Source organism: Schistocerca serialis, chromosome 4 (assembly GCF_023864345.2).
Source record: "Schistocerca serialis cubense isolate TAMUIC-IGC-003099 chromosome 4, iqSchSeri2.2, whole genome shotgun sequence".
In the NCBI taxonomy this organism is placed as follows: domain Eukaryota; kingdom Metazoa; phylum Arthropoda; class Insecta; order Orthoptera; family Acrididae; genus Schistocerca; species Schistocerca serialis.
In genome coordinates this window covers 220,240,844-220,255,026 of record NC_064641.1, presented here as the reverse complement: position 1 = coordinate 220,255,026, position 14,183 = coordinate 220,240,844, and the positions used below count along the sequence as shown (strand labels likewise).

The window sequence follows — 14,183 nt, the reverse complement described above, 5'->3', positions numbered from 1 at the left end:
ACACCACTGCAATTTCATAACCACTTCTACAACCCTTTAGATCACATAACATCAACAGATACGAAGAAAGTAAATTGGAAAAAGAAAACACTTCATGGCAAGCACCCGTATCATCTAACACAGCCACACATCGATCAAGACGCATCCAACACATGGCTAAGAAAAGGCAATATATACAGTGAGACAGAAGGATTCATGATTGCAATACAGGATCAAACAATAAACACCAGGTATTACAGCAAGCATATTATTAAAGATCCCAATACCACAACGGATAAATGCAGACTTTGTAAACAACAAATAGAAACAGTAGATCACATCACAAGCGGATGTACAATACTACCAAATACAGAATACCCCAGAAGACATGACAATGTCACAAAAATAATACATCAACAGCTTGCCTTACAACATAAACTTTTAAAACAACACGTTCCTACATACAAGTATACACCACAAAATGTACTGGAGAATGATGAATACAAATTATACTGGAACAGAACCATTATAACAGATAAAACAACGCCACATAACAAACCTGACATCATACTCACCAATAAAAAGAAGAAATTAACACAACTAATCGAAATATCCATACCCAATACAACAAATATACAAAAGAAAACAGGAGAAAAAATTGAAAAATACATCCAACTGGCTGAGGAAGTCAAAGACATGTGGCATCAGGATAAAGTTGACATCATACCAATTATACTATCAACTACAGGAGTCATACCACGCAATATCCACCAGTACATCAATGCAATACAGCTACGTCCAAACATATATATATAACTACAGAAATCTGTAATTATTGATACATGTTCAATTACCCGAAAGTTCCTAAATGCAATATAACACATACCGTACAGTTAAAAGGAAGTGACGCTTGATCAAGGTCCGCGTCACTCCATTTTTAACCGGACTTAACGTCTGAGGAAGTGAAGATAATAATAATAAGAAGAAGAAGAAGAAGAAGACCCTTGAGTATCCTTAAGTCTCCTGCTGCGAGTATCGTACCGAGTCTCAGACCCGCCCTCCTTTCTACGTCCCGTGTGACAATACTTGGCGCTGCTGCAAGCAATCAACCTCCCATCGTTGGAAACTTGTCTTTTTCTTATTACTCCTAACTGTTTGGGAATTATGGACAGACCTGAGATTCCCTGTCTTCCCTCTCTCCAGTGTTAGGACGCGACAAATAGCGTAAGTTGTAGAACTAACTCAACGAGTAAAGTCGTTGTTATAAAGATACATGCTAATGGCGAGGTAAATACGTTAGAAAGCTCAATTTCTTAACGATCCCAGTTTAGTAAATGCGGGAGCTTCACGGAGATGCTCACATATCAGAGACAAGTGCATCAAGCCACACGCTGCACATCGCAGAGAGGTTTACTTTCAAAATTCCAAAAGCCTACGCTACGAAAAGAGTCAAGCAGTGTGTTATTTCCTGCCTCATATATCTCCAGAAACGACAACGACGGTAACTCGGAGAGCTCTTCCAGCTCCAACAGAAGACTGCCGACAGTCGCCAGAGTCGTTCTCCCCACACGCCAGTCATGAACGGGACAACATGAAAAATGGAATTGGTACACGAAGTATCCTTCACCACATACCATAAGGCGGTTTGTGGAGTAGAAACATACGTATAATAAACTGTTATAAGACAATATCATGTACCAGTGGAGTATTGTAACAAAACGCACTTCGACTTCCATAAAATCAAACTTTGGTGCAGGGATCTCTACCTGACAATCGATATGAACAAATGAAATCTATTGCGCCTAAACAGGAAACAGTCGAAGCTGTAAATATGTAGGGTTGTGCTATGTCAGTTGGAATGTCCACATAGAAATAGGGGGTGCCCAAAAAGTCTCTCCGCAGTGCCGTATGATTGTTAGCCGCGAGTTCCGTATGCCGCAGTGCATATACCGAAATGAAACTCAGAGAAATACAAATTATTAATTTATTGAATATTCATTTTTGCTTACAAATTTTCACATTAAACGTTGAAAGGGTGTCCCCCCCCCCCCTGTTAATGAATACGTCTAACCATGTTTCCAAACACAAGCTATAACATAGCTTCTGTAACAGAAGCAGTGAAAATGAATACTCCAGTTTTCAATTCATCGACGGATTTAGGACGGTTTTAATAGACAGTTGCTTTCGCTGCACCCCAGAAGAAAAAGTCAGGTGGTGTTAGGTCAGGAGATCCTGGAGGAAAAAGTCCCTGTGAAATTATGCGATCACCAAAAACATTAGCAAGCAGTGACATTGAAACGCGAGCTGTATGCGCGGTTGCACCATCTTGTTGAAAATAAGCGTTCAGTATTCCACTTAACACAAGTTCTCCTATTAAAGGCTACAGAATATCACTGCAGTATCGTTGCGCGTTTATTGTTTCGCTGAAAAATATGGGACCCACAAGCCGACGTCTAGAAATTGCAATCCAAACTCCTGTTTTCACAGAATGAAGTGGTTCGTCATGAATATACAATGGATTTGCAGTACTCCACATAGGAAAATTTTGCGAGTTCATGTAACCAGATAAATGAAACCACGCCTCATCAGTGAAAAACGTTTCATTAAGAATATCCCTTCCATTTTGTTGAACGAAATTTTTGAACCATTGACAATAATGAAGTCTCTTGCCATGATCAGTATTTTTCAGTTCTTACACGACTGTCACTTTTGGTAGAGGAAAAGTTCCTATTTTTTCCTTACAACTGTGTGGGCCGTTCCGACACTAACACTGATTTCCTGGGCGAGTTTTCTTACTGACTTGTTCGGACTCATGTACATTTTATCGGAAATATCCTAAGACAAAGCGCTAGGACGACCACTTCTCGGTGCATCTGTCACTGAAGCCGTACTTCGAAATTTGTTAGTCAAATCTCGCACAGTATCGCGATGCGGGAGTGTTGTCTCCGGGAAAACTGAATTAAATGTTTGACGAACTGAAACTGAGTATTTACCGCCAGCTTTGAATACTTGTTCGACTAAAAACACACGTTCTTCAATGATACGCATTTTAAAAGTGACAAAAACGAAACAAACAAACAAAGGAACTAAACTTTTAACGTTCACGTCAACACGTAACAGACACATAGCAACGATACTACCGACGCTGGCTGAGATAAACGAAACAGTGGAATGTTGGGAGAGTCCACGTGAAGAGAAGTAACCCAGGCAGGCGAACAATGATACGGCACGCGCGGCTAACAATCATACGGCACTGCGGAGAGCCGTTTGAACACCCCGCAGTTCTAAAAATGTATTAGACCCATTGCGGAGGTAACTTACACAACCTTCGTACTTTCGGTTCTTGAGCATTATTAAATGACTCCATATCGTGTTCAACTGCGAATTTTCAGGTACCCTGTTCTCAATTTTTACAAAAACGATTTAGATCTTCAGTATATCGTTTACAGTCAAATTTAAAATCAGTTACTGAACAGAACATAGGATTTTTTATACTGTATTTTTATCATCACACAGTTCTGACAGCCAAACACACAACGATTTTATGTACTAATTTATTGCATATAATATCATCTGTTTTCTGTTTAGTCACTACTGTGTACTTGACCTATCAACGATAGTAATTGTACATGTAGCCGCGCTCTTGTTTAGTGAGGGTGAAAACCTCATAGAAATACGGAACCTAGAACAGCTAAAATAGATGAAAGCAAATAAGTCACCAGGGTCGCATGCAATCCCATTCCGGTTTTATAAAGAGTACTCTACAGCATTGGCCCCTTATCTAGTTAGCATTTATCTCGAATCTCTTGCCCAGCGCAAAGTCCCAAGCGACTGGAAGAAGCGCTAATTACTCCTGTGTATAAGAAGGGCAAAAAAGAACGGGCCCGCAAAATTACAGACCAATATGTTTAATATCTGCTTGTTGCATAATTCTTGCACATATTCAATTTCGAATATAATGAATTTCGTCAAGACGGAGAAGCTTATGTCCACGAATCAGCACGGTTTAGAAAGCATCGCTCGTGCGAAATTTAGCTTGCCCTTTTCTCACATGATATGCTGCGAACTACGGATCAATGGCTAAGGCAGCTTCCATATTTCTAGGCTTCCGAAAAGCATTGGCAATGTGCCTCACTGCACACCGTCAACGAAGCTACGAGCATATAAAATAGGCTCCCAGATATGTGAGTGACTCGAAGACTTCTAAGTAACAGAACAGAGTACGTTGTCCTCGACGGCGAGTGTCCATCATAGATTCGTGTATCGTTAGGACTTCCCCAGGGGCGAGCGATAGGAGCGCTGTTATTTTCTACATACGTAAATGATCTGACAGGGTTGTCAGCAATCTGCGGCTGTTTGCTGATGGTGCTGTGGTGTACAGGAAGGTGTCGAAGTTGAGTGACAGTACGCGGATAAAAGGTGACTTACACTTATTTTATAGTAGCTGGTAGCTATAGAAAAATGAAGGATAGTACGGACGAGTAGGAAAAACAAACCCATAATGTTCGAATACAGCATTGGTAGTGTTTTGCTTGACCTAGCCACGTCGTTTAAATATCTGAGTGTAACGTTGCAAAACGATATGAAGTGGAACGAGCATGTGGCGACTATTGTAGAGAAGGCGAATGGTTGACTTCGGTTATTGGGAGAATTTTGGGAGAGTGAGGTCCATCTGTAAAGCAGACCGCGATTAGGACGCTAGTGCGACCCATTCTCGAGTACTGCTCGAGTGTTTGGAATCCGCACCAGATCGGATTAAAGAATGATGTCGAAGCAATTCAAAGGCGGGCTGCTACATTTGTTACCGGTAGGTTTGGACATCTTACAGGTATTCTGTAGACGTTTCGGGAACTCAAATGGGAATGCAAGGAGGGAAGGCGACGATGTTTTTGAGGAACACTCTCGAGAAAATTTAGAGAACCGTCATTTGAATCCGACTGCAGACGGATTCTACTGCCGCCAACATAACATTTCGCATAAGGGCCACAAGATAAAATACGAGAGATTAGTGCTCATACGGAAACATACAGTCAGTCCGTTTCCCCTCTCTCTATTTGCGAGTGGAACAGGAAATGAAATGACTAGGAATGTTACAGGATACCCGCCGCCGCGGACCGTGTGGTGGCTTACGAAGTATGTATGTAGGTGTATTTTTTGTATAATCTGTTAACAAGGTACTTGAAAGTGACTTACGTCTGAAATCGTGCAATAGGACATTAATAAACTGAAATTCAACTGTTAAAAGCGAAAAACAACAATATCAGAGATTGAGTCCGCCTTGATGCAAAAGACCTTGTCATTCGTTTATTTCTTTATTTTCCCAAACTAGTTTCGGCGACAAATATCACCACCATCAGTGGATTTTTTAAATCTAAAACATCAGTTAATAGCATGGTTATACAAACACAGTGGCACATCATTACATTTTTACTATTCGTTTTTTGAAATACAGTTTTCTACGGATACTTTCATACTACCTTATTTATTGTATGTTACAGCATGTTTTTGAGAATTATTGTCGCTGTTTGCGACATATATTATGTGCGCTTTTTTTTCTTGCCGTTTTTACTCAGCGAACATCATGTCATCTGAAACTGTGTGAGCGGCTGTCAGTAAACAAAATACTAAAAGGTGAACTTCGTATGTCAGCAATATACACTTGGGGTTGCGGTAGTGTTGTGGAACCAGTTATTTGGTGTGTACTGAACTGTTACTTAGCTATTCGTGTACTCACATTCGTTGGACGATATGTAGCTGATTCTATACACACAAAAACAAAACTTTCGCACTTTGTTTATCATAAAGAATATTACACCATCTTGCTGTTCGCGGGCGAGAAGTGTATCGCATATGGCGAGAAAGGCTATGAAAACTGTAACGCGAATTACGACGACTTCTGTTCCTTATTTACGTCTCTGTGTATTATGGGGAAGTGATTCTTTTCCGTGTGTTTGCTTTCTGTTCCGCGTCCTTGATCAATTCTCTCAGAGCGGTAAAGAGTGTGTTGTTGCAAAGTGTTGTTTTTTCGTTTATTACATTTTTCCCTTCGACTATAGCCTTTTGTATGTAGTAATTTTCTTCTATTGTTAGTTGTCGGTACGGACTGTTGCTGCTTTTCAGAATGTCTAGGCCTAGATCATTTCCGATATTAGTGAGGTTATGGTTTCTGTCCATTAGATGTTCTGCAAAAGATGAATGTGTGCTAATACTCTTTAGAGCTCTCATGTGCTCTGTGTACCTCGTTCGGATGTTTCTGCTTATTTGTCCTATGTATTGGGCCTGACAGGAGTTGCAAGTGAGTTGTTATATGCCAGCGTTGCTGAATTTGTCTGAGGTTTTTCTGACTGGTCTTAGTCTTTTCTGAACTGTATTGTTTGTTCTGAATGTTATTGGGATCCCTTGCTTTTTCAATATGTTTCCTATTCTATGGGATATTTTATTATTGTATGTTTGTATGTACCATCTCTCTCTTCTTCCTGAAGTGGTGTGGTCTGCTGTGTTGTCTGTGTGTATTGCGTGTTTCAGTTTTACCTTGTTGTTGAGTTTGTTTATGATGTCTGTTTTGTAGTCGTTTTCAACAGCAATTTGTTTGATTATATTTAGTTCCTGTGTGTAGTTTACTGGTTTAAGAGGTGTTCTGTTTATCCTGTGGAGCATGCGTATGAAACTGGCATATTTATGCACTGTCGGGTGGTTGGATGAGCTGTGGATAACAGTGCTTGTGGATGTGGGTTTTCTGTAGATGGAGAATTCATGTTGGTGGTTGTTTCTTGTGACTGTAAGATCCAAGAAATTTAGTTTCTTGTTTTTTTTTTCTATTTCCATTGTGAATTGGATTTGTGGGTGTACTGTGTTGCTCTTCTATCATGTCATGTGTTTCATCTACAAGTCAGATTATGTCACCCACATATCGGTAACAGTAGATTATTTTGTACCCTCCTTGTTTCACAATGTTATTGAATATTGTGTTCTCTATATGGTTCAAAATGGTTCAAATGGCTCTGAGCACTATGGGACTTAACATCTATGGTCATCAGTCCCCTAGAACTTAGAATTATTTAAACCTAACTAATCTAAGGACATCACACGCATCCATGCCCGGGGTAGGATCCGAACCTGCGACCGTAGCGGTCACGCCGTTCCAGACTGTAGTGCCTAGAACTGCACGGCCTCCGATGGGGGGAGCCACCCGAACCGTGACAAGTCGCCTTAGACCAAGGTATATAGAAAAAGCGGAAAAAGCCCCTAGACTGCGAGTGTTGGCAAAAGACGCCGATTTTAACACGGCAACAAGAGAAGTGTAGGTGTTATTCAAAACTCGCCACTCATGAGACGCTCCTGCACGCTTCAGTCACGAGTCGACGAGTAGGATGCAACCGCGGCGCCACCCTTCTCAGATTCGTCATTCTGGCGAAGTTACAGACGAAGGAGAGAGGCTAGTGTAGCACTGACGCAACAGCTGCGCCTTGGTTGCTATGCTATGCAACCCCCAAAATTCAACTCACACTCGTTCTGTTTCTGATCTCTTCATCTGCACTGCAACAGTAGAGAAGATAGCAGAAGTATTTGGAGTAATGGGAAGATCCCTGTCACCCCTAATCTTTATTATGCGGAGAATTTCCCTCCTCCTAGTGTAAGGGCAGTAGAAGTAACTACGATTCAGAGCCTCAATTACAATAACAAGACAAGACAGTGGTCTAACGAAGGAAACGCAAGCAGAAGCTTTTCTGTGTGTGCTAGAATTCTGTGCTGCAAGCGTGCACATACTCATATCGACATGTTCTCTGCCAAAACTGTCGTCAGTACATAGAACGAAGAGGAGAGGCTTTGGTGATGACAACAAGAATCCTACAAATTGTGAAGCTATGTTCGTTATGTCTGTGTCTACTGCTGAAGAACTTCACGTGTGAATTCTTGCACGACGGAATGCCCACTTTTATCCACCACCTAGCTTACAATAAAATGTTAAATCTATATCTGCTTTATATCCTTAACTGCATACTCTTTACCCGAAACACCAGTACAAATAATCTCAGATATGTGATTCATATAGCATAAAAAGTCAATAACAAACAAATTACAGGTATCTAAGATAGAGTATCAGTTAAAAGTGAAAGTAAATAAAAAGCAGGCTATGCTTGGAGACCACCGAATTTAAATTTTAAAATTGGTTTCTGAAATATGATTAAGTGTCTGTAAACATATTTACCGTTTCATGCCAAAAGACATAGAATACAAACAGGAAAGTATATTTCCAGTCCTTTAAGTTCATGTACAGATCTTCCCTGTCTCTCGCGTACTTCCCACATAGAAAAACACCAAAAATCAACATCTCCTGTTTCTCAGTCGCAAATATTGTGTGAATCTGCAGTAGTTAAATGACATTCGAATAACTGATGTAATGGCTCGTCGACGTGCTTATCCGTTGCAATAGCAGGACTGTAGCGAAATGTTTCGTTGGGTCGAGGCGCAACGCTGATCTTTGAATTTATTTGACGTCTCCCAATTTTTTTCCATGTGTTTTTAATATTGGTACACACGAATTGCAACAGATTGGTAAACAGCACCTTGACATTAAGAGGCCTCTCAGATGTAACAGTCTGCCTTGTCAAACTATCCAAAGTTTCACTATTGCATATTGCTACATGTATCTTGATACAGATGAAATAAATGTATTTATTCCTTGGGAAAGCACCGTGAGCCGCGTCCATATATCCTTCACGTATTTACTGGTACGTTCTGAACAGTTTTACTATTCGGCTGGAGTGCACTTCTTGCCTCTGACAGTATCGAAAATATATCGTTATTTGAGCAGATTTGTAGGGCATTACCTTCTACATGGCAATACATTCAGACCTGTAAATGTATGATGCTGGACGAAGTCTGAATTTCTCCTTTTCCGTGTGTCCAATTGTGTACCACTGGAACGCGCAGTCCACAACAGCTACTATTCTACTGTTGGATCCACCAGTATAAAATGTGGATGCAAACGTAGGCGTAGATTTCCATCTACGTAAGTTGCAGCCCACTGGTAAATGTCGTTGCGTTATGGGACTACACACCGTTTCACCCAACTTGACAACGAAACAGAGGCTTCCAAGTCCGTTACTTTTATGACAGAACGTCAGAACAGCAGACTGTATTTGTGTAATACGTTAAAACAGCTACGATGCTAGCACGACCTTTTCGTTATCAGTGTGAGAGGCTACCCTCTTTCTAACGAAATTACTGAATATTGGTTTGACTACTACAAACATTGAAGCCGATGGTTCCTCCAATATTGCAACCATGTGAAGGATAACAAAAAGTCGCCTTTTGACGTGGAACGTACACATAAATATGTTTACTAACAATTAGATAATGATCTGCATGTTTCACTTGTAACTTTCAACATTATTCACTGTTAAACATATTGCATCAACTGAATTGTTCAAGTAAATACTGGGCTACATGCCGGCCGTTTGCACAATACCTTTCATTTAAATCAACATTACATTAATTCCAGTTTTATTTTTATTATTATGTATTGGCTAATACACACAAGGTCTTATTGCTGAAACTTTATTGCTTTTATTATCTTTCGGCGCGTTTGCTAGACGGCAGAGTATTTTAAAAGCTGCATAATTTGCCTGTTAGTGTCTCGTAGCCAGATCATGTCATAAATAGTTGTCAATTTTGCTTTGTACTCTAACGTTTTAAGGTGGCTTCTGCTGTTTCCAGATTGCAGCTGACTCGCTGCCTACTAACGACTAACTGCACAAAGGAACGAAGTACATTTGTTGTTAGTAACATTAATTGCTTAAGCAGCTATTCACAAGAGGTTTGAATCTGTTCTATGTGGTCTGACGTGCACTTTGAACGTTCTTTTTTACTTGACGTATTTCCTTCTTAGTGATGAAAGTACACCTTGACTCGTGCAGAGCTGTATTGATACTGCTTTTCCTAAATAAAAAGATTTCCATATCCAGAAAACTAATTAATAACTCGTGTCGAATTTTCATTTATACCGCTTCAGTAGCTGTGTGTCTGATGCATATATTTCGTTTTCTTACGCCATTTATCGGGTAGCCAGGTCATAGGATTTTAAAACAGAGTTCGTTGATTGGAGCTAGTGAAGTGCGGTGCCAAGAAGAACAGGACTTTTGTTCAACACGAAATCCGGAATACGTCTAACAATGAACTGAAAACAGGAAACCGAGTAAGCAACTACTGCATGAACAGCATAGTGATCTCATTATTGTGTTAATGAGAACAACCAAACGGTAATAATTGATTCAGTCAGTTGCAGTTAGGGTTGCATTATTATTCCTCCATTTCTTTCGAATGAAAAGAGCAACCGTGTATGACAACAGTTAACACAGTCCGTTGTTGTTTTGGAAATATTAAATCATTTTTGTTGAGTGCACTTTGCTATCGCCTGACGCCACTGTTATTGTCATTCGGAGATTTGCTTTTTATTGAGTGCCAATAAGCAGCTTTTAGTTCAGCTTTTCGCCTTTGTATATGAATAGGCGTTTCCTTAATTGTGAATTTTGTGTCTGTATCAAAATGCTGAAAAAATCAGTGATGTGGGAACGAAGTGTATAAAAAGTAAGCCTCAAGACAAATCCAATACGATATACAGAATATGCAAGGATGATTCATATTGAATTATGTTACTTCAAGAAAGTCAGAAAAGTAAATGATGACAAATATTTCTCGCGAAAAAAGACAAAAAATGCTTCCGACAAGTCACGGTATATATTTAAAAAGCGAGCGATTAAATCATTATAAATTAAAAAAGTACCTTATATGTTTTCTGTTCAAGTTACCTCAGTATCTGCCGAAAGAGAATTATCTCGTTGATGGTCGGCACCTGCGGGAAGAGACGGAAACAGCTTCAATAAATTTACAGAAAAAAGTAATTTTAATTTTCAAATAAATTTTTAATGTAGTGCCAGTGGATAACTTTTAAAAACCAAACAGAAATTCATATTTAATGCCAGAAGTACAAACAATTCGTATTTAAGTAAATAAATACATAAATTCTGAAAATACTTCATTTGTACAAATATACTTATTATTACTTGAAACAAGATACATCATTTGTCTTTAAAAAATTGTTAAACACAGTCATGGTTAATGAAAAGCCTGCAAAAGTATTTAAGAGAAAGCACTCAAACCAGGAGAATAAGTGAAAAACATTCATACAGCTGAAGTCCTCGCAGAGAGTAGCTTCGTTTGGTTGTTCCTACCGACGGACAAACTGACTGAATGAAAAGAAAGAATCGACTGGCCAATCGATTGTTAAAACTAGTCGCATGTCCGATCGCTACATTATTGTAGCCGTGGTAGATACAAAATAACACCCTCCACCATAGTACAATTTTGTATGCCTACTAGCTCAGTTGATGAACAGATTCAAAAAACATATTATGAAATAACAACAATTATTCAGACAGTTACAGGAGATGAAACGTTTAATTGTGATAGGCGCTGGCATTTGATAGTAGAAAAGGAAGAGAAGGAAAAATGTAGGAGAACGTGGACTGGTAGAATATGGCACAGATAACGATTTAATCATTGGTGATACTTGGTTTAAGAATTATGAAAGGATGTTGTATACGTGGAAGGGATCTGGTGACACTGAAAGGTTTCAGATATATTACATAATGGTAACACAGAGTTTTCGAAACCAGATTTTGACCTGTAAAACTTTTCCAGGGGCACATGTGGACTCTGATGATAATTTATAAGTTATGAAATGCACATGATAACTGTAGGAACTGTGGAAAGGAAGGCAGTTAAGGAGATGAGACCTGAATAAGTTAACAGCACGGAAGTTACCGAGAGTTTCAAAGAGAGCATTAGGAAACAAGTGATTGGAAATCGGGAAATAAATACAACAGAAAATGAGTGAATAGCTTTGAGAGACGAAGGAGCAAAGGTAGCAGAAGATCTAATACAGGGCTTCACAACATACGTGCTCGCGGAGCAAGCTGTGAGCAGCAAGGCGCGAGCGAGCACGGAGCAGCACCAGCACGCTACCCCCACTACCAGACCAGACCAGAGCGGAGAGTGGGGAAAGTCACGTGGGGCACAACTGCCGCCAGTCAATGTAAATCCGCGGCCACCTGCAGGGATATCACTCACGAATTATTACTACAACAAATGAAACAAATAAAGGAGAATGTACACATGCCACATAATTTTATTAGCTTAGTGTATGCCTCTACATTCGCATTAATTTGTGAACTGTTACACAATAAAAGGTGTCACTGAAGTGTGGGATTCTCGGTTATCTTGTACTTTTTGCCTTTACAATTGCGTCTATGTTCGGAGTAATTGTTCTTGTGCATTTTAGGCGCAGCATGCAGTTTAAATTTCGATCAGACAATGCGTTTCTCAGGCGCGTCTTGTTACATTTCATTGCAGAGAACAGTTGTTCACAAACATACGTGGAACCGAACATTGATATTATTGTAGCCGCCAGTTTGTGCAAACGAGGAAATCTATGCTGAGGGAAGTGTCTGTAGAATTCCAAAATGTTTTTCTTGTTCTGAAATTTGTCTCCGTATTCTCTGTCACACTGCAGATCAATAATTTCTAGTTGCAGCTCAGGACGAATCTCTTCAATATTCGGTGAATATGGAGAGGAGAACAGATCAAAATCACTGTCTAGTGCTGTCAGATCTTGAAAGCGTTGATCAAATTCTTCCTTATGGGCAACTAAACTATGTGAATAACGTTCACAGTTTTTGTGAACATCTTGCATGGACGGTAATGTAGGAAAATGAGCTAGATTTCCTGTTTCCAGCTGACTCACCCAAAGTGTCAATTTCATTTTGAAAGCTCGTATTCGATCTATGAAATGAGTAATTAGCAGATCTTTACCTTGTAGTAAAATGTTCAAAGCATTCAGATGGCTAGTTAAATCTGCTAAGAACGCGAGATCACATTCAAACGTGCGCGCGCATTTCCCCTCACTCCCTACTCCGCGACCTTGCACCTGCTCGCGAGCACGTGCCTGAGCAGACGCGAGTACTCGCGCTCAAAACCGGCCAGTTGTTAAGCCCTGACCTAATAGGTAGAAAGAAAAGACCCAATAGAAATTCTTGAATAACGCACGTGATATTGAACTTAATTGACAAAACGAGTTAATTTACAATTTCAGCAAATGAAGCAGGTAAAATGGGAAAGTGCAAAATAGCTAAGCAGGAATGAACTGTGGAGAAGTGCACAGCTGTAGAAACATGCTTGACTATGGTAGAGATAGATGCAGCCTGTAAGAAAATTATAGGGACTTTTGATGAAAAGAGAAGTGCCTGTAGGGGTACTAAGAGTTCACATGGCACACCAGTACTATGCAAAGAAGAGAAAGCTGAAGGGTGGATGGGTTATACAAAAGGGATCTGAAAGGAAAATGTGCTTGAAGAGAATATTACAGAAAGGGAAGAGGTAGCAGTTGAAGGTGACAAGGGATATTAAGTGCGAGAAAATTTAGACAGAGCACACAAGGATCTAAGTCGAAACAAGGCCACTGGAGTAGACGAAATTCCCTCAGAATTATTGACATCCGTCGGAGAACCAGCTTTGACGAAACTATTCCACCTGGTGTGCAAAATATCTGAGACAAGGAAAATACCCTCAGGCCTCAAGAAGGAGGTAAAAATTCGAATTCCAAAGAAGGCAGGTGCAGACAGGTGTGAATTTTACCAAGCTACCAGTTTAATAAGCCATAGTTGCAGAATACTGCTAACTATCTACAGAAGAATGGAAAAATTGGTAGAGGCAGGCCTCGGGAAAGATCACTTTAGGCTCTACAGAAACGTTGGTATTCGCTATGCAATACTGACTTAACGACTTCTAAGACATACTGAAGAAAGGCAGTCCTACGTTTGTAGCATTTCTGGATTTACAAAATGATTTTGACATTGCTGACTGGAATATAATTTTAGAAATTTCAAAGGTAGTGGGGATAGAATGCAAGGGACTAAAAGTTACGTACAAGTTGTACGGAAACCAGACTGCAGTAATTAGAGCAGAAGGACATAAAATTGAAGCGTAGTCGAGAAGGGAGTGAGACAGAGCTGTAGCATATCCATGGCGTTTTTAGATCTGCACAGTCAGCAAGCATAAAGGAAACCAATGAGAAATTTCGGGACAAGAAGTAAAAACTTTAAAAATATACCGATAACATCGTAATTCGATCAGAGACGACAAAG

General features: G+C 39.8%; 1 protein-coding gene across 5 annotated transcripts in view; it reads right to left on the bottom strand.

The window, feature by feature from the left end:
• LOC126474018 (putative mediator of RNA polymerase II transcription subunit 12) overlaps positions 1-14,183 on the bottom strand; it is a 951,360-nt gene that overhangs the window by 582,477 nt on the left and 354,700 nt on the right. For all 5 annotated transcript variants that reach the window (XM_050101418.1, XM_050101421.1, XM_050101420.1 and 2 more), the window contains one exon: positions 10,791-10,834. Coding sequence is in view for 1 of the 5 variants with exons in the window: in XM_050101417.1 (XP_049957374.1) it covers positions 10,791-10,834 (44 nt within the window). In the remaining 4 variants the exon portion in view is untranslated. The remainder of the gene's footprint in view (positions 1-10,790; positions 10,835-14,183) is intronic.